Below are 26,564 nucleotides of genomic sequence, written 5' to 3' on the forward strand. Positions count from 1 at the left end.
CAACCGGTGGTCTTTAGACCACTGGTGGCCCAGGAGGTCCGAAAGGTTGGCAACCGCTGCCCTAGATGCAACCTGTAAAAGGAACGTCTGCAGGTAAGACAGTAGAATGCACATATTATCACAACTACCACCTGGCATTAGACACTAGCATCTTTTACCTGGGCTATTATACTGTATTGTCTTCTTTCAGTGGCATTACTGGTATTTTCTTTACCTGTCCCTCCCCTACCTAAAACTGCTGATGGCTTTTTCTTGCACTTATGCTAGAACTCAAAACCCTTGTCTTTTATCCTGTATGACATTGATTGACAATGCCATACAGGACAAGACCCCTCAATATATTTCAAGCACATCTCATATCGCAGCTCTCTATTTCTCCCTGATATAATTCTCCATTCATGCTGGCCTGGCCTTTTGGTTACTCTAACAAGCCAAATGGTCCATATTTTGGGTTCTTTGCATTGGCTGTTCCCCCTGTCTGAAATATACTTCTTCCTGATCTACAAATGTTGGCTCCTTCTTATCACTGAAATTTCAAATTAAATGGTTCCATCTCAGAAATAACATTCCTGAATCACAAAAGTCAAAAAGTAGTCCCTCAAATACTCTCTTTCACAATACCTTTTAAGTTCTTCAGAAAACTTATTCCTATCTAGCATTGTTTTTGTTATTTTTATAGTGTGTGTGTGAGTAGATATATAATGTTATATGTAGTATTATATATCGTGATATATAAAGATATATATCACAAGGAATATATATCAAATATAATTGAGTTATTGTTGGCAAATATGTTGGCAGATAATACTTATAATTGTCAAGTGTAAATACTCAAAGAGTTTAGTTATAAGCTTATCTGTATATCCAACCAATTTATTTTACTTTTGTTATAAGATAGCAACTTAAGAGCTCTAACATGGCTTTGGTTATATTTCCTACAACTAGACAAAGCTTAATTATTATTCCTCTCATCACTAAGTCTACACTTAGGCAGGGATGCTGGCTTCTGACTAGGTATATCCACATCCTATCTTTGGAAGAGAGAGATGAGAGGTGTGGACTAATCCATTTTTGTTTACTAGCAATTTATTAGGCCTTCCTACTCCAAAGTAATCATAAGTTTGGAAACAACAAGTTATGCTCCAAATAGAAGCTGATGAACATGTCCATGATAATAAAAACTGAATAGGTAATTTTCAAAGTATTAAATAAAACCTAGAATTATTAATTTTAAAATACTGACAAAATCCTATTGTCATAATCAGCTTTTTGTTTCCTCTAACTAAATCTAACAAGAATCAAGTCCAGCACAGTTTTCTTAATGGCTTATCTCATTTAGAGTTTAATAGTTTTTATGCATGAATGCAAAGTTAGTAAAAGCGCTATAGAATACTGTTATTTATAAGCTCACAAGAGATTTCTCAATATGCTTTGCTTAAATAATACTGTGTGTGTTTCAACTAATTGTCCAGAAAAAATTATGGGCTACAAGTGGCTCCATATTCATGTCTCATTTTTATTTATTTATTTTTAAACATATTTTTATTGATTTCAGAGAGGAAAGGAGAGGGAGAGAGAGATAGAAAAATCAATGATGAGAGAAATTTATCGATTGGCTGCCTCCTGCATGCCACACACTGGAGATCAAGCTGGCAACCTGGGCATATGCCCTGACTGGGAATTGAACCATGACCTCCTGGTTCATAGGTCGATACTCAACTACTGAGCCACACGGATGGGCTGCATCTCATTTTTAAAACTCTAGGTTTTATCAAAAGCTATGCCAGCTAAAAGGCTGCCCTTGCCCTCTACACAATCATTCAAAAACAAAAAAACACACAAAAACAGCTTAAACACTAACCAAAGCCTCCAAATCTTCCCTAGAAAGAAACAGTTTTTGTATGTCAAGCCTAGCAAAGTAATGATATTACCATTTTATGTATGTGTATATGTTGTGTCTACTCTCACAATTCACCTTTTCTTGCAATTCAGTTTCCAATTGGAATTAATTAATTGACTACTATGAATAATTAATGCCGCATTGTTAGACCTATTGAAAAAAAAAAAAAGAGTGAGGAACAAGGGTGGGTGGGTACTTAGCCTGCAGAAGAAGGTGGGAAAATAGAATGCACAGAGAAGACAGTGGTGCCACTGTGGGGAAGGCAGGAAAGGAGGAGGGCGAATTTTAGACTTTCAGATTTTGTCTGAGTTTGCTTGAAGTTGAATAGATCAGTGCAAACGGAAGTGTAAACTTAAGAATGTTGGCATATGACCACAAGCAGGCGGCTCTATATTTTATGATTTATGATGATAAAATACCAGTATTTATGAAAATTCTAGCTTATCTATGCCTCTCTTATTTTTTCAAAATATATGAGCTCAAAAATGTATATTCCCCCTCCCTATTGTCACACTATAATTTAGTACTGGAATTGTAATCCTGCCAGCATATCTAATAAGTTTCTTTAGTCCTGTTTTAAAGCTTTTAATCTTTATAAATAATAGCTAAGTAAACTTAAGGCGCTTGGACAATTTCTTTAGCTTAATGTATTCAAATCCACAGTTGGCACTTCATTTCTTTTCATTTAAAAATAAATCTATCTTGTCTTGATAGGTTCTACATGAATACACACACCTAACAATGTAAATCAGAGCAACACATCAGGAATAATGGAATCTACTTGTTACCTTTATAAGAAACATGCCATTTTCAGAAATGTCTCCAAGTCAACATATTCTATTTTTTTTTTATCTTCACCTGAGGATATTTTTCCATTGATTTTTAGAGAGAGTGGAAGAGAGAAGGAAAGACAGAAACATTGATGTGAGAGAAACACATGGATCGGTTGCCTCCTGCACGAGCCTCAACCAGGGTCCAGGCCAGGAAGAAGCCTGCAACCAAGGTATGTGCCCTTGACCAGAATCAAACCTGGGACCATTTGGTGTGCAGGCTGACGCTCTATCCACTGAACCAAACTGGCTAGGGCTCCAAGTCAACATACCCTACCCTATATAATAAAAACCTAATATTCTAAGTGTCCAACCATTCATTTGACCTTTTGACTAGTTGCTATGACATGCACTGACCACCAGGGGGCAGATGCTCCAACCAGTAGGTTAGCTTGCTGCTGGGGTCTGGCTGATCAGGACTGGGCAAGATGGGCCGGACATGCCCTGGAGCCAACCTCCTGTAGTCCCTCCCTGGCCTCTAAAATATTTATTCTAATTAATTTCCTTTTGATGTGCACGAATCCATGCACCAGGCCTCTAGTTCTTAAAATATTTCAGAACCATACAGTACTTGAATAAGAATTTCCAAACATAGATAAGAAACTTTTTTCAACAAGATTTCCATAAACATATGAAAAACTATTTAATACTTTTATTCATTTTAGAGAGAGAGGAAGGGAGAGGGAGAGAGAGATAGACACATCGATGAGAGAGAAGCATTAATATTGATCAGCTGCCTCCTGCATATCCCCCTACTTGGGATTGAGCCTATAACCTAGGCATGTGCTCTGACCGGGAATCAAACCAACGACTTCTTGGTGCATGCATGGGTGGATGCTCAACCACTGAGAAACACCATCTGGGCTCTATTTAATATTTTTGAGGGCTTTTCCTTCTGAAGAGAAGTTTCCTATCAACTGTACCTAATAGGTGGTTCTATGTACAGGCACACCTCATTTTATGGTGCTTCACTTTATTGTGTGTCAAAGATCTAGCTTTTTTTTTTTTTTATAAACTGAAGGCAAGACCCACAGACCCTCCACCAAAAAATTTGCAAGTGGCTTCATTGCTATACTCACTTTATCTCAGTGGTCTGGAACCAAGCCTGCAATATCTGAGGATGCCTGAACATGGTTTCCTGTGTATACTCCTATGCTTTCAATAATTACATTTTAATATTTGGAGACAACTTGGAAAATATTAACTATGAGAATAATTTGGCAACTTTAAAACATAGTTCTGCAGAAACTAGTCCTTCTATCCAACATCTCCACTTCCATTACAGAAGTGAAAATGTAAATTGAAAATCCACCCAAAATGTCCCCTAAGAAAGAACTCTGTATGCTTCAGGAACAAACTGAGACTCATGATATAAACAAGAAACTTCATCAAGCCCAGCTGGCCTGGCTCAGTGTTTGAGTGGCAATCCATGAACCAGGAGGTCAGGGTTAGATTCCCAGTCAGGGTACATGCCTGGATTGTGGTTTGATTCCCAATGTGGGGAGTGCAGGAGGCAGCCAATCAATGATTCTCTTCTCACCATTGATGTTTCTATCCCTCCCTCTCTCTCCCTTCCTCTCTCTGAAATCAATAAAAACATATAAAAACTAATAGCAACACTCCAAACATGCTTTTTTTTAGAAATTAGAAACACTTACTTGCTTTGCTTTTCCATGCTAGCTACCCTGAGGCATTCCCATCTTGAATTTAGGAGATTCATTTGTTCTTGTACTTCAGTTTCTTCATCCTCTGTTAATGTCCCTGTCCGAAGCAGTTGACTTCCCAACTGGAGGACATTACCAACCCGTCCCTGATGGGACGTCAAGTCCATCATGTACCCCTGACAAGGAAAGATGTTGACAGCAGTGATTATCACTTTAGGTAAATCATTATGGTTTTGATTTCTTTTCTACATGTACAGCCCTTTTAAAATATATTCCCAGTAAAAGCATTTTAATTTTTATTCAAGGACATCCAATACTGTTTTTAACATGACTAAAGAAAATAATTAGCTTAGGTCACCAGAAGCAAACCCTCAGATTATGGTTTGTATGCAAGTGATTTATTTAGGAAGAGCTCCCAGAGGAGACCTGCTGAAGAAACAGAACAGGGAAGGAGAGGCAGGCCAGTAAGTATGTCAACTCAGAAAATGTTTCCTACTCTGGGCAGTGATACCGCCCAGGTACTCTGGAGTGTAAGTTATAGCTCAACATTGTCTTGACCCAAGAGAAGGGAACTGGGCTTTCATATTATTGTGTGAGTCATTGCAAAATCAGATCTCAGCACCTTCAAGTATTGTTTTCCAAGTCAGACCTTGAAATGCTGGCTGTTGGAATCCCAAGAACATGAACATTTTTTTGCGTTCCAAAATAAAAACTAAATTAGCAAAGAAAGGATGTGATTGCCTGTCCACTTACACCTAAAACCAATCCTATATAATAAAAGCGTAATATGCTAAGTGTCCGACCTTTCAGTTGACTGCTCAACCAGTCACTATGATGCGTACTGACCACCAGGGGGCAGACGCTCCAACCAGTAGGTTAGCTTGCTGCTGGGATCCCAACAGGACCCCAGCAGTGCACGAATTCAAGCACCGGGCCTCTAGTACAAAATAAAATTGAAGGAAAAAGTAAACAAATCTAAATTCTAAAAATACCAGGATCTTATACAGTGATTGATATAAAGAGACTTGCCATTATGATAAATCATGTGCTTTGTATCATAAATCAATGTTTTGCTTTACCTCATGAGTATGAAATTGTTCTTTCACTTCCTCTACATCTTTAGAAATCTCTCCTTGTGCTTTTAATGTGTCCTCGGCTGAAAGAAGCCACGAGAGTACTTCCTCTAGAGCTGTTTGGTAACTGTCCAGGTTTACTTCCATCCCCATCAATGAACCACCAAATGACTTGTCTTCAGGAGCTTCCAAATGCTGAACGATAAAATAAATTGAGTGTTATACAATTAGTATTTTTGCAGACTGTTCCAGTACATTAAATGGTAAAATGAATGAAATATTTAAGATGCTAGAAATGTCCACATGCATTATCAGATACATGAACAGAAGACACACACAATAGCAAGCCTATATTTTAACAGCCTCACAGATATACAAGCAGATTTTCAAATGCTACCCAAAATCCACTTGGAACTAATATTTTATTAAAGTTCTTCTGGATTACTATAAAGAATGGATTAGTATATCATTTCTTCATTTTATATTTGAAATGCTATTAATTTTCATCCATAGGTAACTTTTTTCAGTTTGTATTTTTTTTGATTAAGGTATTACATACGTGTCCATAACCCCCTCATTGCCCCCCACCCACTCCCGTATATGCCCTCACCCCCCTGCTTTCTCTGTCCATTGGTTATGCTTATATGCATGCATACAAGCCTTCTGGTTGATCCCTCTCCCTTACCCCACCCTCCCCTACCTTCCCTCTGAGGCTTGAGCATCTGATCGATGCTTCTCTGTCTCTGGATCTGTTTTTGTTCATCAGTTTATGTTGTTCATTATAATCCGCAAGTGAGTGAGATCTCAGTTCATATTTTAAATCATTGGTTCTCAACCTTCTTAATGCTGCGACCCTTTAATACAGTTCTTTATGTTGTGGTGACCCCAACCATAAAATTATTTCCGTTGCTACTTCATAACTGTAATTTTGCTACAGTTATGAATCGTAATATAAATATCTGATATACAGGATGTCTTTTCATTGTTCGCAACCCACAGGTTGAGAACCACTGTTTTAAATGCTTTACATATACATTATTGGTATTACATTTATATACTTTTGCAATGGCATTTAAAAAAACAACAACAACAACAACAAAATCTGTTCCCCAAAGTTGAAAGGTAATGAAATATTTCTGAAAATTTACAGAGCAGAAGACTTAACAGTATGAAAACAAGTGGGAGGAGAGGGGTAAAATTGAAAAAGAAATACCTCATTTACACATTTGAAATTTCTAACAGTATAATGACTTCTAGGAATTAAGCTTTTATTTCCTGAAGGCCTTGGTTTAAATAGCAAGATTTTACCTTAGGGAAAATAAAATATAAAGTACTTGCTTCCAAATTGAGATAGCAGGAAGTTAAGTGATATTCTCAACAGTTGTCTTGAAATTTTTTGCTGGGATCCTAGGGCTGAGAACCATAGGTACAAAGTATCCATATTTCTAAACAAGAAAACCCAGGCCACCAAAGAAGGAATTGCTGAAAGATGACCATAGAGCTGGCTCTATAACCCTTAATCCACTACCTAGATCAAAAGTTCATAAGAAGAAGCAAGGAGATTAGAGAATTCTGGTGAGAAAATATTCCTCTGGAGTGCTATGCATGTCCACACCTCCCACTTCACACAAGTAATGGAGAAATCAAGAGAATTACCTATACATAATAGGGTAGTTGCCAGAATAAAATATTTATTTGATTGATAATAAAATAAATCTAGCTGTGTGTTGGAGAGGTTCAGAAGTGATGGGACCAGTACTACCAAGTGACAGGAGAGACCCCCTTGGGATAACTTTAGGGCAATTATCAATGTGCCTGAATGTTTTGGTTGCTTGGCTTCAAAAATTCTGAGAAGGACCACATTCAAGAGGGTTTCCTGCTGAGGTAAGAAACATAGGCAAAGTATTGTCACAGAAGTAAAGCAAAAATATTGGAGAAATATTTCATGAATAATCTTTTGTATACTCCAAATATAGCAAGCCAGCCTTGGGCCCTGAAAGCAGGGTTTTGCAAAGGAAACAAAAGGCAGTGTAAAACAAGCAGAAGCTGCTTGGGGGATTTAAGAATCTTGACTAGAGAAAACACATCCTTTTTTTATAATGGTTCTCTCCTGGCATGTCTACCTTGAATTTCCAGTTCCCCTCAATGCTGGGTCTTACCCTACTCGGCTGCCAGGGACAACTTAATTTGTATTTTTTTTATTGATTAAGGTATTACATATGTGTCCATAACCCCCCATTGCCCCCTACCCACTCCCGTATATGCCCTCACCCCCCTGCTGTCTCTGTCCATTGGTTATACTTATATGCATGCATACAAGCCTTCTGGTTGATCCCTCCCCCTTACCCCACCCTCCCCTACCTTCCCTCTGAGGTTTGAGCATCTGATTGATGCTTCTCTGTCTCCGGATCTGTTTTTGTTCATCAGTTTATGTTGTTCATTATAATCCGCAAGTATGTTCTTCTGATAAATGTGCCAATCGATTTTGAAAATTTTGCATTATAAATTTATCCAACTATTAAGTCCTTTAAGATGGCAAAACATAGTGGGATTTGGTGTGATATTTTCATCAAATGATATGTTCTCTGTTTCTAGGGAAGTGCCAAACATACATCATACTGATAAGTCCAACTCACCCAACTCTAATATTTCAACAAAGCATAAGTGCCCCAAGAGGGTTATTTGCAAAGATCCTCCCATGGGCAAGACAATTTCTGAAGGTCTTAAGGGTTATAATGAGTGCATGGTATATATCCCTTCTACCCATCCCTAAATACTATTCTAAACATTATTAATGAACATATCAAAGTAAGCATTAAGAGGGGAAAAGTCAAAAAAAGGCAGCCTGAGAGATATGTGCAGATGGGACCAGCTTCATGATTGTGCAACCTGAACAGCTCCACAGTACCCAAGTCTCAGAAGGGCCCCATGCTTGTTTTATCTGCTTCTTGACATGGCCAACTTAAAATTCTGAACAGTTTGGTCTTTGAACTTGGGTTTTATAAGGAAAGTCCATAAGCAGAGGAGACAACTGCAATATGTGTGTATTCCCCATTTGCATATTTTTATGTCCCATGAGGACAGAATTCTGGGGGACCCACAATAGGTGAGAAGTTAGTGCAACTCAAGCAAGTACAAGGGAAGTGTGTTGTTATCAGTGAATGAGTGAGTGAGGGCACTAACAGCCCCAAGAAGCCATGCTTTATATTTGAAACAGAACTTGCTTCAAAGCCAGAAAGAAGGCAATTCTAGGAAAACACAACCAACCAAGAAACCCTCTCATATCCTTGCTCACCCATATTTCTTTCTCATATTAGCCAACCATTTATGCTAAAACTGATAACATGGAAAGAAAAGACAAAAAAAAGGGCAACCCAGACTTCCTTTTCCTTTCAATCTTTCTTTACTCATCAAGAAGCTGAAGGTAAAGAATATTGGTAGAATGTACACCTACCAAGAAGTTAAATAGCAACAGCTGAGTTAATTGCATGTTATTTCCATGTTAAGACTGAAATACATAGCTCAAGCTACAAATACAAGTTATCTGATAACAATGATTCTTTATGAATTAAATGCTCATGAATTTGTATTGACAACTGCAACTGCACAATATAACAATGAGCAATAAAAGCCATGCTAATACTTTACATTATTTTTATTCAGTATAAACAAATAAAAATCTCCATGAAAAGTCAAGAGAGAGACCATGAAATAAATAAAAAAACAGCTTTATATTTTAGTAATTTGAACAGCACTTTCCTTCCTACTGTTTGAACAAGGAGTTCTGAGTTTCATTTCTCACTAAGGCACAGAAATTGTGCAGCCAGTCCTCTGTGTAGGTAGAAAAAAAGTACAATCTAATATTGGATATTTTGCTTTCTCTGGGTTACACATGAGAGTTTATAGGAGTTTTATTATGCTCAGTAGATAGAATGGAATTGCAAAACCCAAGGCTATGGAAGCAAACAGTCAGTGTTTGAGTTTTTACTCAGACCTGAAGTCTTGTCACCCTGGGAAAGTTGCTTAGCCCCTTCATAAGCCTTAGTTTCCTCATTTATAAAATGGGAGCAATAATATTTCTCTAATAAGATTGTGGAAAGAATTAAAGTGTTCGGCAGAATGCCTGACCATGTGTAAGACCCAAATAAAGTACGTTAAGCTGTAATTATTATTAGACTCTCATAGACATAAGAACCATTTTGAAGCACAATCTGCCCCAAGGTTACTGTCTTAAGTCACTGTCCAAATTTCAAGAGCCAGATAATTACTGTAGGAAAAAGAAAAAAAAAAGAACCACAACAATTCTAAGAGCAAACATCAATTAAATACAACCATTCTGAAATTTCAACCTCAACCTAGCTGCTATTTAAAAGTTCTAAAAAAAATCATTAATATGCTTGAATTTAGATAATCTTCTCCAAATGATAAATTATAAACAACACTATTATTCAAGGAGTACAACACTGTATTTCACCATTGTACAATCTAGATTTAAAAAGTAAATGCTTTATGATTTACTGATATTTACAGAGGCTTGAACTTTTGGAGAAAATCTTAAAAGGCAAAGCTCTATACTCAAGGACATGATGTCAAGTACTCATAAATTCTGAATCTAAATGTTTTTTATGATGATGTTCATAAAACAAAATCTTTACAGAGACAGCCATATTAAAGTTAAATTTAAACATGAATAAGCTCTGTAAAATTACATACATAATTCAATTAATCATTGTTTACATACATAAATTTAACTACAAATACATATGATTATGGTCAAAATTGTCAACTGGGCTCTGAGTAATTCTTTCTTTGTCTAGACCAGCAGTTCTCAACCTGTGGGTCGCGAACCCTTTGAGGGTCGAACGACCCTTTCACAGGGGTCGCCTAAGACCATCGGAAAACACATATATAATTACATATTGTTTTGTGATTAATCACTATGCTTTAATTATATTCAATTTGTAACAATGAAAATACATCCTGCATATCAGATATTTAGATTAGGATTCATAACAGTAGCAAAATTACGGTTATGAAGTAGCAACGAAAATAATTTTATGGTTGGGGTTCACCACAACATGAGGAACTGTATTAAAGGGTCACGGCATTAGAAAGGTTGACAACCACTGGTCTAGACCATTGTTTTTCAAATTGTAAGTCATGATCCATAAATGATTCATGAAATCATTTCAGTAGGTCATGACCAGAAGTATCACAGTTAAAATTAAATAGAGTATGTGCCTATGTATACTGATGGATGGTAACTAGACTTATTGTGGTGATAATTTTACAGTGTATACAAATAACAAATAATTATCTTATACACCTGAAATTAATATATTATATGTCAATTATACCTCAATTTAAAAAAGGAAATCAAAGTCAGGATTCAAATCCATGCCTAATAACCATAAGCCTATGCTCTTGTCAGTCAGTACACATCATACCATCTCCAGAATACCCAAATGTTTATGTTGAAGAAGTCAGATTTTCATATCCTGCTGAAGGTAGGAATTATGTCAGAAAAACTTATTGTAAAAAAGAAATCAACAATGTACATGTTAAAATAACTAACTAAATTAGATAAAAATATCAATGTTGTCATGTATATTAAGGATTAGTATTTTTGTTTCAGATATGCATAGATATACACATATCTATGTATATGTTCTGGGTCAAGATGAAAAATTGTTTTTGTACTTCATTATACAAAACAGGAAATGGTTCTGGGATTTCAGTGCCAGTAAATCCATGAAAGAATAAATTTTCCTGAATTCTACATTTTTGTACATTTTTAAATGATTTTTGAACATTTTTAAATCATTGTACATTTTCAACGATTTTTTAAAAATCCACCTTTAACAGAGAATTTAAAAACAAAGATATATAGAGAAGCTTATGCTTTTGGTTACAGCCCCCCAAAATATGTTTTCATTGACATAGTACTTTATATTTCACCTAAACTTGAGGCATATGAACTAGCATCAAAGGAAATTTGGTAGGAAACTTGGAGAAGCCAGTATCATCAATTGAAACTATTTTTTTCTATGCTTTGATCTTATTTTAATTTCTGTCTTTATCACAGTAGTTTATATATTTCCGTAGTACACTGGCCAAATAATGATTCAGGTAAGCATAAAAATGTATGGACAAAACAATCCTGGTTGTTTTCACAATTAAGAGCACTATCATTTATTCAACATTATCCACATACTTCAGAGGCTTAATTACTGCCCTTCTCCAGAATAATTGGTAGTTATTTTCACCTATGTTCCTGAAGATGTAGCAGATGCAAAAGGCAAAGTAAGTGTAGAGAGGGGAAAGTAAAGTAATTGGGGAAAACAAATGAGTGTATGTGTTAGTCCTGCAATGTCCAGTACAAATGTCTGGAAAGTCATCTCTAGTGATAGAAACTGTCATAAAAAATATAGAGCGATACCACTGACATTATTCCATGCATAAATATGTCTTAAAACCCAGTTCACTAAATATCCAATCTTGGGTAAGTTATTTAACCTGTCCGCATCTCAGTTTCCCCATCTATAAAACAAAAAAATAAATAAAAATATGTCTCCAAAGGACTGTTGAAAAGATCATTTAAACTGATGCATATAAAGTGTTAATAAGCACATTCTAGTTTCCAAGAAATGCTCTGCAATGATTGTATTTAGGGACCAATGCTCATTGAAATGGTTAATGATTTTTATGAGGAAACACAGTTGAATGAGCTGTGTGTATTTTTAGAAGCATGATTTTGGCAATTCAAAGTGAGATAAGTCATCAAATGGTTACAAATATAGGTAGTGAAACCAGCAAACCACAAAGCTCTTAGAAAAATAGCTGGGACGTTTCCAGAGGGCACAATCTGTCACTGAGTAGTTTTATATTTCATTTGAAACTGATCTATTTTGGCAACTTCCCCAAATTCAACCTTAAAATGTGATATAAGTTTTAACCTGGATAAAGAAAGTTTTATTGTTCTTGAATGTATAAATGCTTCAAGAACATTTGAGAATTTTATTACTTAGTTCCTTTAGATGTGTCATACTCATACTTTTTTAAATAGAGTCTAAGTTAATGCATGACTGGTGAATTTTTGGTGTAGCTATAATATTTTTATCCTTCAGTATTAACAACTATATAAGATGGTTCCATTTAAAGAAAGCTAAAAGAAAATGTTAATAAGATGATCATGCCCATTTCCATTTGGACAGTTCAATTGATCAAATGTGCCTTTTTAAGTGTATTTTTCTTCTCTTCATTTCCACAAATTAAGAGTTAATGGTTTTGAGCCCAGCCAGTGTGACTCAATGGTTGAGCATGGACCTATGAACCAGGTCACAGTTCAATTCAACCTGCCCGGGTTGCAGGCTCGATCCCCAGAGCGGGGCACGCATGAGGCAGCTGATCAATGATTCTCTCTCATCAATGATGTTTCTATCTCTCCCTTCCTCTCTGAAATCAATAAAAAAATATTTTTAAAAGTGTTAATGGTTTTTGAAACTACTGAGAAAAATACCTAGGAACCTCATTATGTTGGTGAGTCAGAACTCAAAGGTAACCTTCAAAATGATCCTTGTAAGACAGATACTGATAGCACATTCAAATAAGGGGACAACAGAAAGGCAGCTAGATGACACAGCAGTATGTGGTTGAGCAAAGTTATTAACCTCAGACTCCTGGTACACACTTCAAAATGGATATGATGATATTAACTTAGAGGGTCCTTGTGAGACCCACAGATCATATGCATTTAGTTTCTATTAACATTCAGTAAAACCCTCCCATTCAGCCTTTATGAAATTGCATCCATTGCCTCACTCTTCTTATTTAGTGCAACATAGAAGAGCAAAATAAGAAGTAGAAGCTACAAAAGGGTGTTTGGTTTTATTGAGATTCTAGGATGTAAAACAATATTCAACTAGACCTGGCTGGTTTTTCTCAGTGGTTGGAGCATTGGACCGCAGACTGAAGGGTCCACAGGTTTGATTCTGATCAAGGGCAGGAATTCCTGGGCCCCAGACAGGGCACGTGCAGGAGGCAACTAATTGATGTGTCTCTCTCACATGGATGTTTTTCTCTCTCTCTGTCTCTCCCCCTTCCTTCCACTCTGTCAAAAAATCAATGGGAAAAAATATCATCGGGTAAGGATTAACAGCAAAAAAATTGAAATAAGTAACACATTTTTGCGTTAAGTAGGTAATTTCCCCCCAGACATAATGGTTATTTCCACTTCCTTAAGGTATATCAGCTACTGGAATTTTCCATCCCCTTCCACATATATCAATAAATTCTTTTTTTCCCTTCATTTATTGTACATGCTTTTGTCTCCTTCCCTTCTTCTTGAAAAGGTGGTGTGGCATATTCCTCAGAAAAACGCTCATAGTGGACTATGAGTGCAGGATTTTGTTTATTTTGTTCACTATACAATATCTGATATGTAGTAGAACATAACAGATATTTGCTGAATAGATTAATGAATCTCTTAACATATGCCAGATAACAATTTTCCATACTTTAAGTTAATAGTTGGGCTTTTTTTTCCTAAGGGGATTAGACCAAAGTTACTGGGTCTTTCCATGTCAGAGCAGAAAGCAGAAATAGCATATCACATTAAAGTTGGCCTACTTCGAGCACACGGTGAGAAAGCAGGGGTCTTTTTCTTTTTTTAATATTTTCATTGATTTCAGAGACGGAGAGAGAGATAGAAACATCAATGATGAGAGAGAATCATTGATCAGTTGCCTTCTGCACGCCCCCCACTGGGGATCGAACCTACAACCCGCGCATGTGCCCTGACCTGGAATGGAACTGTGACCTCCTGGTTCATAGGTCGACACACAACCACTGAGCCATGCTAGCCGTGCAAAGCAGGGATCTTTAGAAAAGATAATAATGCTAGGGAAAACAGAAGTAGGAAAAGATGAAGACCAAATATGAGACAGATTGACTCCATAAAAGAAGCCACAGCCATGAGTCTATAGCAGTGGTCGGCAAACTCATTAGTCAACAGAGCCAAATATCAACGGTACAACGACTGAAATTTCTTTTGAGAGCCAATTTTTTTAAACTTAAACTATATAGGTAGGTACATTGTTATTAAGTTAATTAGGGTACTCCTAAGGCTTAGGAAGAGCCACAGTCAAGGGGCCAAAGAGCCGCATTTGGCTCACAAGCCGCAGTTTGCTGACCACAGGTCTATAGGAACTGAGCAGGTTTGCCGAGGAAGGACATTGTGGATATCACTCATTCATAGGGTTGGCATGAGTTGGAGCCAATTCAATGGCATATAACACACACTTTTTGTATATAGTACCTGTTGCCTTGCTCTGTATTGTTTGTCTCCCTATTGTCTTCAAGGAAAGAGATCCTTTCTTTAAGGCCTTTAGAGGTTGACATTTGTAAGGAAAATGTTAATGATATTAAGCCCTGGAACACTCTGGGTAGATTTCATTATCAGCTGCAAATTCTGACCTCTGCCTCAAGGCAAGTAATAAAAGACCAAAACAGTGAGTCCTCTGCCCTTTTGGTGCAGGTAGACAAGAAGGTGAAAGTAGAGAGTCAGCTAAAGACAATGGGCAGTTTTTCAGTTTTATCACTGGCTCCTAACAAGACTGAGCATGCTTCAAGTTTCTACTTCAGGATCCCACTGACAATTAAAGCTTTTCATCTTGGGGTTCAGAGACCTGAGAAGAGTGCATAAGGGATCCTTGCATTTGATAAAAATAAAAGATGTGAAACATTTTGACAAGTTTTATTCTCATTGTACTAACATTTCTTACATCTTGAAGTAAAAGAGTCAAAAAGCAGGGTGGTCTATAAGCTGCCACCCCATAATTTAGGAAAGATACTAAAAAAAGATTTAAGGAGTTATATATGGTGGGACAAAATAGGTTTACAGTTTAAGTATGCAAAATGCAGAATTTATTCTTGTATTCTTATTTGTTAATTATTGTATTATTTTCCATACAAACAACTATAAACCTACTTTTGCCCACCCTGTATTATAAAATGGGGCAATGGAAAACATGAGTAGCAAAGCAAACAGAGCCCAAGGGAGGCTCACATAGAAAATACGTCATAAAGACACACACACACACACACACACACACACACGAAAAATTATTTCTGTTACAATGACTTTCTCTTTTTTCTTCAACAATTAGTTAAAAGCTGTCCAGCAAGCAATTTATTTCACATCCACCTCTTCTTTTTTATTCCTAGTTGCATCACTTTAAACCACTGGCTCTCAACCAGTGGCTATTTTGCTCTCTTGAAAACATTGGACAATAGCAGGAGTCAGTTTTGCTTGTCACTGCTGGGGGTGGAGGGTGCTGCTGACATCTGGGACATATAGTAGGTAGAGGCAAAGCATGCTGGGAAACATTCTCCAATGCACAGCTCAGCAGCAGCATAGGGACCATTACCATTCTACTCGTCCCAATGGCAGTGGTGACACCTGACAAAACCATGCCTTTACAAGTAAACATTCCACAATCACTCCCATTCAACTCTTGAGGAATCTCATGTGGCTTCATGCTGTAGTGCGTCCACTCTAAAAGATTCAGATCAATATTTATTTTGGTCTTATTTTCATCCTGAAAATACTGAAGGAGAATTTCACAGATCTTGTTGCCCTTCTGTCCCATAGAATCCAGATATTTTCCTTAGGTCTATCACCACTAGGCTCCATTGTACCTTCCGATGAATAGGCACCAGAATTAGTTCCTGTTCAAAGAGATTGACCCCTTTGGTCCATCTTTTCACTGCTTGGTAACCCCCAGACTTTAATTTGGGATAGAAGAAAGTACTGAATGCATGAAGTACTGGATAGCCTTGTTTTTTATTTCTTTCCATGAGAAGATTCATGTAAAAATTAATGACTTCATCATTGAGCCAGTGAAAGTTCCTCAGGGTCTGGATGCCCCCTCGAGTGATGCGCAATTTGAAAGCACTACTTAGGATCTCATCCTGTGGGCCATGGCCCAGGGCGTTACTGATTTCCTTTTCCATGTCCTCTGTAAGCTCAAGAAGATCATCTGTTCTGTTATCTCTTTCTTTGCCTGAGCAATTTTTTTCTTTTGTCTCAAGTGTTGACATTTTCCTCCTGCATAAGCCATTGCTCCCACTGCCCAGGCGGAGTCGGGCTGACACTTCTTAGGACAGGTCAGGTTCCAGCTGGTGTCCCCTCCTACCTTCATTTTCAAGTATAATTCCAACTGTCTTCTCCATATCTGAAATTCTCCCCTTTGAACACCTCTTTTAACTCCTCATTGGACATAGAGGTCCCCTTGTTTCAGCAGCTCTATATTGTTTTGGAACAAACTGAGTTGTTCTGACTCCATGACTTTGCTCTTCCCCCCAGCCTTTGGTCTTTAATGTATCCATGCGACTTCTTTGAGAACTATAATGAGTTGAAGTTACAGGAGGAACAGAGTTTCCATGAACACCGTCTTTAAGTTGCTCCAATAACCTTCGGTACTTCTCTCTTTCCTCTTTTTGAACACCCTCCTCCACAGTACAATGGGGACGCCTCAGACCCTTGCCACCCTCTTCAATAATCACTTCTGTTACAACCTGTTCCTGTGGTTTCCACATTAAGGAACTCTCTGGATTGCCTTTGCTATGGCGGCGGCCACCTGGTCTCTATTATAGCCTTCTGAGTTCAAAGTAAACCCAAAGGAAGGCAGGACTCTGCAAGGCTGATCTCGAGTTACGGTCACTCTGATCTTCGGATAATCACTTATTCCATTAGGAGATTTATTACCCAGTTTCAGCATGTTGTTCCAGAATCCGGAACCTGTCAGTTCACAAGATGAAGAGTTTGAAAATACCTCTCCTGAAGGAGCCACGTTCCGTGTTCCGTTATAAGCAGAAGCTACAGAAGCTACCATGGGCTTCGTGGCCAGGTGGAATGGGAATCCAAACAAGCTGGCAGCACTGTAGAGACTGTTTTTCACTTGGTGAATAAAGCAATATAATCTTGGTCTCTTGGCTGGTATTTCATCAGTGTCCACTGTAGAAAACAGAGTGCTGTTCAAGCGCCATCGCTTCAGCAGGGCCCTCAGGGGGCACCGACCAGTCGCAGAAGCGGAAAATGGTGCCGAGAATCCTAACCAGCCATTTGTACATACCAAGCCGAAGCAGCAGCGGCAGCCAACACACCCCGAGACGCAAACCCCAGAGCTGTCGCTGCCGCTGCCACCTTCGCCGCCTCAGCCACCACAGCCAAGGCTCAGTGGTGGACTCCAAAACCATGCCTTGAAATAACACTATAACTATACTAATAACATTCTCTCCTCCATCCCATCGTTTGCTTACTTCAATCCAACTCGAGATTAGTTGCAAAGTTTGTATTGAAAGTGTTATTCTCATATGCTACAACCTTCAGTGGCTTTACTCTTAGAATAAAGTCCCAAATTCATAACCTATCATGTAAGGGGCTCAACTATTTCCTTCTATTCTCTCTTTCATGGCTTTGTAAAACTACATATAACCTGTTTCATGTTACACCTTCCTATTTGTTTTTTTCTACTGCTACAAACATATTAAAAACAAAATGAAATAAAAATTATTTCCCAAACACATTTAAATCATATTTTCCTTCAAGTTCCAGCTCAAATTTCATTTACTCTATAGCTTTTCCTGATTCATTACAATGATGCTTTCCAATTTTGTAAATTGTTTATCTTCATAAAAATTATATTTGTGAATGCACATTCTACATTTGTAAAATAATTTGCTCAATAGCAAATTTGAGAACCAATTCAATTTAGCTGCCCTATTCACTTTTATCCAATCCATCAGGTCTTTTAATCAAGCTAATAAAGTTCCACCTTCTATCATCTAAATCTAGATTTCTTAAAATGTCAAGTGAAAATATTTTTACATTTATAATATGATTTCAAAACCATACTGATTTAATTTGTAATATTTTAAATAGATCTAAATTTTTCCTTTTCATGTTTCTGTGTGTAGATGTGGAAGATTTTACAACTCACATACTTATGATGAGAATATTAACCAATATTCATTTTTTAAATGCTCTCTCCATGGCATGAATTTCTAATAAAATTCGGTTCCTTCTTAATGGTTGATAACACCGAATTTTACCTTGAAGGGAGAGTTCAAGTGCTTTAAAGGCTTTTGGAAATATCTGAGAAATAACATAGTACTTGGAACTATTTTCCAACACAAAAAATATTCAAGTGTATTTGAAACACTTTAAAAAAGGAAAATATGTATTATATTTTTTTCAACTACTCTGTGATGATGTAACTAGAACACTTCTGTGTAGTAAAACGATTTGCTGAGACTCTCCTGTTTTACTACAAAATATTATAAGTATTCTTTTACTTATAAGTGTTTCAAATACACTGGCTTTTCACTGTGGATATCAATGCCATACAGGGCTTAGCAAAACTAGGTTTACAGTTGCATTGTGACATTATTTTGAGTTAATAAAGTTCTTGTAATAATCATAACCTATGTGTCTTTCCATATGAACTGTAAACCTACTTTTGCCCACCCACTTTTGCCCACCCCTGTATATTATATAAAATGATCCCAAAACCTGTATATTAAAAATTAATAAATTTTTATTACTTTCTAAATTTTAAATAAAATGAAGAGACACTGTAATGATTTCTTTAGAACACCGGAGGATCGTCTTGTGTATCTCCCAGGTAGGTGCTCCCACTTTCTAGATTATGCTCTAATCTGTAATGCTTTCTTTATCCTCTAAATGCCTATAGGAGTTATAATCAAAATACAAGTATCATGCATGAAGTGTTTACCATTTATTAAGATGTAGTGAAGTACGTACACGATTAAACTATCTAATTTAACCTTAGAAAATAAGGGATTATTACAGTCCACATTTTATAGTAAGAAGACCAGATTCATAGAGATTAAGAGCTTGCCCAAGGTCACACAGTTAATAAAGAGAGGAGATGGGAGTTGAACTCAGTATTTGTCTCACAGAAGCCTGCAATTTTAACTATGTTGCCAGAAATATTTTTAATATCTTAAGGGGCAGAAGCATTACTCTGAGAGAGCTAGATAGGTAAATTTGCATTTAAAAATTAAAATGTAACCCAGCCGGTGTGGGTCAGTGGTTGAGTGTTGACCTATGAACCAGGAGGTCACAATTCAATTCCCATTCAGGGCACATGCTGGGGTTGTGGACTTCATCCCTAATATAGGGGGCATGTGGGAGGCAGCCAATCAATGATTCCCTCTCATCATTAATGTTTTCTGTCTCTCTCTCTCCTTTCCTCTCTAAAATGGATAAAACGTATTTTAAAAATTAAAATGTAAAAATATACCATATTTTATATAAATGTAACAATTATAAGCCACTCAAACAATCCAAGAGATATTACTAGAATTTTCTGATTCATCCAGTCTCTCTTACCCCTAGTCCTTTCTAATTTTACATGTTTATAATATGACTAGTGGCCCAGTGCACAAAATGTGTGCACATTAAAAGGGAATTAGAGGAAATATTTTAATATTGCTATTTGCCCTTTCTCTATAATAAAAGTGTCAGAGATGAAAGAAAATTAGTAAAATGTACATGAAAATCTCCCTCCTGTCAGAGTCTGGGGCATGCCACGGGACCCAGAGTCAAGTCCCTGCCCACCCGCGCATGCCTCAAAATCGTGCGAGACCCAGACCCAGCCGGCCCCACCCCTGTCAAGCCCTGCAGGGTGAGGGGCACAGCCTCAGGTCCCCTGGCCCTGGCACGAGGGCATGAGTGTGTGATGACAATTTATATATTAGCTCTTTATTATATAGGATTAGCTTTGGTGTACAATATCTGTATTCTCAATAGATAACTTGTTCATATAAAGATTTTTTTTAAATCTAGCATGAGCTTCATTAGGACAGTGCCTTAAAATTTATATATTTAAATGTTTAAATCACCACATAAAATTATGGATACTATAAGATATGTTGCAACAATATCACTGGGATTATTTTATTGCTATATAATCATACTTCTAACATGTTGAAATTTAAAACATGTCTATTGGAATATTTCAAAGTGTTTGCTCTACTTTGGAAAACAGGAAGAGAAATAAACAGAAGGAATATTTTCATTGTTCACATACTGAGATAATTAATACTATATTTAAAAACAATGTTTCACTATATTTTTAAATACTCTTGAATAGAATCAGTTACCATTTTCTTGATTTGTATAACCCTTAAAATTTTTCTATAAAATTAGTACTTATCTTCTAAAAAAGTATTGTTTACATGTTGGCCTTCTTTCATATTATACCAGGAAGGGAGCAGAATTATCACCACATACATAAATTAAAACAATAAATTAAATCTTGCATATTAAAATATGGTAGCAATTAAAAACCTTAACATGAAGATGAATTAAAAATCATGCAAATGAGCACAACAGGAAGGCCAAACGTATTTGTTCTGGGGAAACCATAAATCAGGAAAAGGAAATTCATTTATGCCAGAAGGGAAATAATCACAAGTATGTTTCAAATCTCTTGATTTAGAAATGCTGCGATTCTGCTCAATCTGACTTACAAACCTTTTCAGATAATCAAATTGTGCCCAGCCCTGAAGGAACACACATGATATTTGTTTAAAAGGATGGTGATTGCCTTGTAAATTTCTTTTACAATGTTATTAACACGAGCTGCTCCACAGACTTGGCAAACACTGCTTATTTCTCCCACTGTCCCAGAAGAACCATAACCCGCCAATTATCGTGGGAATAGTTTATCAGAGTATGGATTATCTGGAGTTCCTATTTCTCTTTCATTTGGCCTATTCACAGCTCATTAGCACCTCAATAAGAAAGTTCAGGCTAAGGAAGGAAAGGCTGCCAAAATTTTAAAAAATTAAATTTGCTCCTTATAAGCAGCACATACTTAGAACCTTGGTTCTCGAACTTAATTCTTCTGGAAGGCTGTTCAAGAATCCATTTGTTCAAAAACTAAATCATTTTTTCCATTAGAAATAATTTAAATGTAATTAATCCATTCCAGACCACAAATGATTCCATGTTTTAACCTTTCTTAAATACAGTATATGTCTAGTGTACTGTATAATCTATAAACAAATGCTTCTTTTATTAAATTTATCAAACCATCTTCTACTTGCCTTAAATGAATCACTTTCAGCACTCGTTCCAGGGATGTCTTCCAGGAAGTCAGTATGTAGCATCTTGGCTTGTTCATATATCACTGCCTCTGAAATGCTGTCACAGGCTACCTGCTTTTCATTTACCCAAATCAACAAATTTTTCTACCCCCTCAATTGCCTATGATCATTGTTTCTTTCACCCCCTTAGCAACTTTAGCACTTTTGATGGCCTCTTTATAATTTAACATTGTGTTAATCATCCATTTGCCAGCAACAAAAGCAAAAACACAAAAATAGTCACAGTACAATTTCCTGAGAGGTTAACAACTGAAGTTTAGAGGTAAAGTGACATCCATTCTCTCCTTTATTTGTGGCCCGAGAAATGTTTTTTGTCATGCTGAAGGGTTGTCAGGTTGAGAACCAAAGTTCTGTTCAACAACCAAGACATTTTTTCCAAAAACAACTTGGTCAAGAACCAAATTGTTTGAGATGGGAGACTTTCAAGAACTGAGTTTTGACTATACAGCAAAGCATTTTAAAATGCTAGAAAAATTAGCCAAAATGGGATCCTCAAAGATATTTAATACACTGGCAATTTGCTTTTACTGATTTTTCTCCCACTGTATTGTCTGAAATATTGACTGATTGATTGGAGGTTTTAGCTTCCTATAGGACTCCGAGTCCTTAATTTTTAGCATTTAACAGATATCACTTTCCAGTGAGCAATATATGAAGCTGATTGCCAATATATTGAGCATTTTCAGTGTGGGGACAAGAAACTGAAAATCAGCTTTCCAAAAGAAGATTTCTGACACCTAAATAGTTTCTTGGGGAGAAAAGTGTTTGCCTGGTAAAAAGAATCAATTGGAAAGCTGTTTGTTTGGTTTACGCTTGCCTGTGCATTTGATGCCACCAATATTGCTGACTGTCCTCTAGAAACAGAAAACTACTTGAGGTAAAGAATAACTAGAACTGAAGTTTAGAGGGCCCTGGGAGGGGCACAGCATGGAATACGGGGAGTCAGAGCAGAAAAAGCCACTACTAATGAATGAAAGTATGACCACCTTTGCCTTGGTTTGTAGCCTGGCATGAAAGCACCAGGCCAAGCCTAATGCTCCCCACCCGCACCAGTAATGCCAAAGAACCATCAACATGGTGGCAATCCTGTGCATTTATGTCTGCACTAGGAAGCACTTGATAGAACTCCTAGAAAACAGTGTTTTGTGCCCTCAGATGATATGCTCATGAGTTCCATGTTCTGTTTTTCAGAAAGACTTATGATTTTGTGATTATACATATTCATAAACATCCCAAAATATATAATTATTTTGAAAACACTAAAGATAATGTACATTTGGGGTCACAATAAGTGTTCTGATCATTTTTTACCAACCTGAGATATCTACATTGTAACACAGCCAGAATAGTTATGATCAGTCATGGAGAATAACCAGGAAACCCATCCCAAGGGGATGGTGATTTTGTTTATTAAGTAGAATTCATTCCTGGGATGCAAGGTTGGTAAAATATCCGCAAATTGATTAACATGATATACCACATAAACAAAATTAAGGATGAATATCACATGATCTTATCAATAGTTGCAGAAAAAGCATTTGACAAAATCCAGGACCCATTTATGGAAAAAAATAAAGCTTTCGGCAAAGTGGGAATAGAAGGAACGTATTTCAACAGTGAGTCTTCAACAAATATTTATTGAGTGACTACCAAGGGTGATGTGCTGTTCCACACAATGTTAATGCAAGCATATAACAGAACAGACAAAAATCCACATCTGTATGGAACTAATCCTATTAGGGGAGGCATACTAAACAAATAAACAAGATAATTTGAAGCTGGTATGTGCTATGAAGAAAAGTAAAGCAAGGGAGGAGAATAAGAAGTGCCAGGGAAGGAAGGGGATAGCATGGATTTAACAGGATGGTCACGGAAAATATCACTGAGTATCATTTGAGGAAAAGACTTAAAAATTTGAGAGAGAGGAATATGTGGGGAAATGTGTACTGGACAAAAGCATGCAGCTGTGTATGACTTCAGTGGAATGAGAGAAGGTAAGAATGATGGAAGATAAGGACAGAGAAGAAATGAAGGGGGAGAGGGAAGTGATTTGTATGGGTTTACAAGACAGCAGGACTGCATTTTATTCTGAGTGAATGGCAAGCCACTGGAAGATTTTCAGCAGCAGTGTGATATGTGACTTACATTTTAAGAGGACCATGTGACAGACAAAATGGATTGTAGGTAAGAAAAGAGCCAAAGTAGGAAGGCCAGTTGAAATGGCTACTTCAGTAATTCACACCAGAGATGACAGTGGTAGCAATGGAGATGATGAGAAGCTATCAGAATTGGATACAGACTGGTGAAGGTGACTTGGCATCATTTTCTGACTGATAATATGGGATGTGAGAAAACGGGAGACTAAGCTGGCCTCCAAAATATTTGATTGGGGCAACTGGAAGAATGGAGGAGCCACCTACTGTGATAGGAAGAGCTCTTGAAAAAACAGATTTGGAGGTTGATTGTTTAGGACATGTTAAATTTGAGCCCTAACCGGTTTGGCTCAGTGGATAGAGCGTCCGCCTGCGGACTGAAGGGTCCCAGGTTTGATTCCAGTCAAGGGCATGTACCTGAGTTGTGGGCACATCCCCAGTAGGGGGTGTGTAGGAGGCAGCTGATCGATGTTTCTCTCTCACTGATGTTTCTAACTCTCTATCCCTCTCCCTTTCTCTCTGTAAAAAAATCAATAAAATATATTTAAAAAGGACATGTTAAATTTGAACTAAGAGTAAATGATTGTGTATCTAAATGTGGAGTTTAGCAGAAATATCTGTGTAGAGAGCACCTGGGAAGGCACATGAGCTAATTGTCGGCTGAGTCCAGTGGTGTCGGCAGAGCCACATCCTGCAAACATATCTTGCCAGAGGCAGGTATGTTGTCAGCCTGACCTTTAGCTTAGGCACCAGGGGGTGGGTTTCATTATCTAAGTTCAGCCAGGTACCAGGAAAGGACACAATTATCTAGGCTCAGACAGGAGTGACAATTACAAAGAAGCCACAAGAATGAAGAATTGCATCTTGATCTTGAACCATGATTTCACATAGTTTCCTTTGTCTTAAACTCTAGTAAAACTTCCTGGAATCATGCCATATATACTAAGTCTACTGCACTAGCCCTGGGTCACTGTCTCTCCATCCAAGAACAGTGTCCCACCTGGCCCCAGCTTTACTTAAAGTCTTTGTGTCTGTCTCTTTTTTTTTCCTTTTCTCAATCCCCAGCCGCCCCTACTCAGGTTTGGTGCCTCTCTAGCCATGCTGGCCGTGGCTAACCAGAGTTCTGAACTGGGGTAAACATTTGAAAGGCAATCACTTCAGATAGTATTTGATATCATGATGCTAGATGAGACCATCAGGGAAATAAATGGGGTCTAAGAACCAAGCCCTGATTACTGTCATCTTATATTTTAAATCATATTTAATCATTAAACATCCATTAATGCATACACTCATGTTCATATGCACATCAATTTGTGAACTACGAGTCTAGAATAATTACTTTCTCGGTTTTACAAATGTCAAAACTAGCCATCGAAACTTTGAACATTGCCCTGGCCAGTGTGGCTCAGTTGCTTGGAATATCACCCTATACACTGAAAGGTCACAGGTTCAATTCATGATAAGGGCACATACCCAGGTTGCAGGTTCTATCTCCAGTCAGGGCACACAGGAGGCAACCAATCAATGTTTCACTCTCACATTCAATGTTTCTCTTTCTCTCCTGCTCCCTGATTCTCTCTCTAAAATCAAATAAAAACATATCTTCAGGTGAATTTTTTTTTTAAAAGTTCAGAACATTCATTGGCATTTTTCTAAACAGAAAAGTCCCTGCATTACTTGACTATGTATGGGAAATGATGTTTTTCAGATGGTTTTTTCTAGAGTTGGCTTAACAAGCCCCATAGCCCCTGTGCATTATTCACATAGACTGTAGGAAGTGCAAAAAAAAAAAAAACCTGGCATCAGGAGGCAGAGCCCTACTGATCAGTAAGCTTTTGTGTAAATAATAAAATTCCACCAGCAAACGTTTTAAAACAAAGTTTAACCTGATCCTTATTTTACTGTGTTTTTTAAAGTCAAATCATGTTAAAATGTTCTGCTATGTCATGGTCTGTACGCTATGCCCTATGCCATCTTGCTCTCTGACAAAACTTGAATTCAAAATATTATTTTTTAATAAAGGGAGAAAATACACTGAGAATTAAAGCACTGAAAAATGATTAAACAGGGATCAATAATAATAATATTCACTTACTAAAATTGGAATTGTATTAAATATTAATGGATAAAAATTTACTACTGATGACATATCATGAATATCCATGTAGATTTTATGTGCCTGTTTGTCCACAAAAACAACCTTCATAGTTTCATACTACTTATTATACACTAGAGGCTCGGAGCATGAAAATTCATGCACGGGGGGGGGGGTGGTCCCCTCAGCCTGGCCTGCCCCCTCTCACAGTCTGGGGACGCTCAGAGGCGGGAACAACCTGGTGATCAGGGGAAGGTGATGCCCCATCACACCTCTGCTGCTGACACTGCTGGCAGCGCAAGCCTCGGCTGGCCCTGGTTATCTGAGCCTCAGGTGGCCCTGGGTGGCTGGGCAGCCACCATCTGAGGCTTGCCTGCACCTTGGGCTGGCCCTGGGCAGCTGAGGGGCTGAAGGGACTGGGAGACTCCAGAGGCAGGCACGCGGAGTGGCCAGGCCCACAACCTTGAGAATACTTGTGTGTTCCCAAGTATTCTTGCTGTATGCCTGCCTCCCTGGTGGGGCTAAGGGGCTGGGCACCACCATCTTGTGGCTGTGGGCACTGCCATCTTTGAGGGTGGGGCAGTCAAATAGCATATTCCCTCCTTATTGGCTGTGGGTGCTGCCATCTTTGAGGGCAGGGCAATCAATT

At 37.6% G+C, this 26,564-nt stretch overlaps 1 protein-coding gene and 1 pseudogene across 3 annotated transcripts in view; both read right to left on the reverse strand.

The window, feature by feature from the left end:
• DMD (dystrophin) overlaps nucleotides 1-26,564 on the reverse strand; it is a 2,781,977-nt gene that overhangs the window by 1,671,971 nt on the left and 1,083,442 nt on the right. For both annotated transcript variants that reach the window (XM_081115404.1, XM_081115406.1), the window contains 2 exons: nucleotides 5,474-5,662; nucleotides 4,389-4,570 (listed from right to left, as the gene is read on the reverse strand). In XM_081115404.1, coding sequence (XP_080971530.1) covers nucleotides 4,389-4,570; nucleotides 5,474-5,662 — 371 coding nt within the window. The remainder of the gene's footprint in view (nucleotides 1-4,388; nucleotides 4,571-5,473; nucleotides 5,663-26,564) is intronic.
• On the reverse strand, nucleotides 15,697-17,599 carry LOC308510934 (sentrin-specific protease 2-like; annotated as a pseudogene). The gene has a single exon. The product of its transcript is annotated as a sentrin-specific protease 2-like (transcript).

The sequence above is a fragment of the Myotis nattereri genome, assembly GCF_964212035.1.
Source record: "Myotis nattereri genome assembly, chromosome: X".
Lineage (NCBI taxonomy): Eukaryota > Metazoa > Chordata > Mammalia > Chiroptera > Vespertilionidae > Myotis > Myotis nattereri.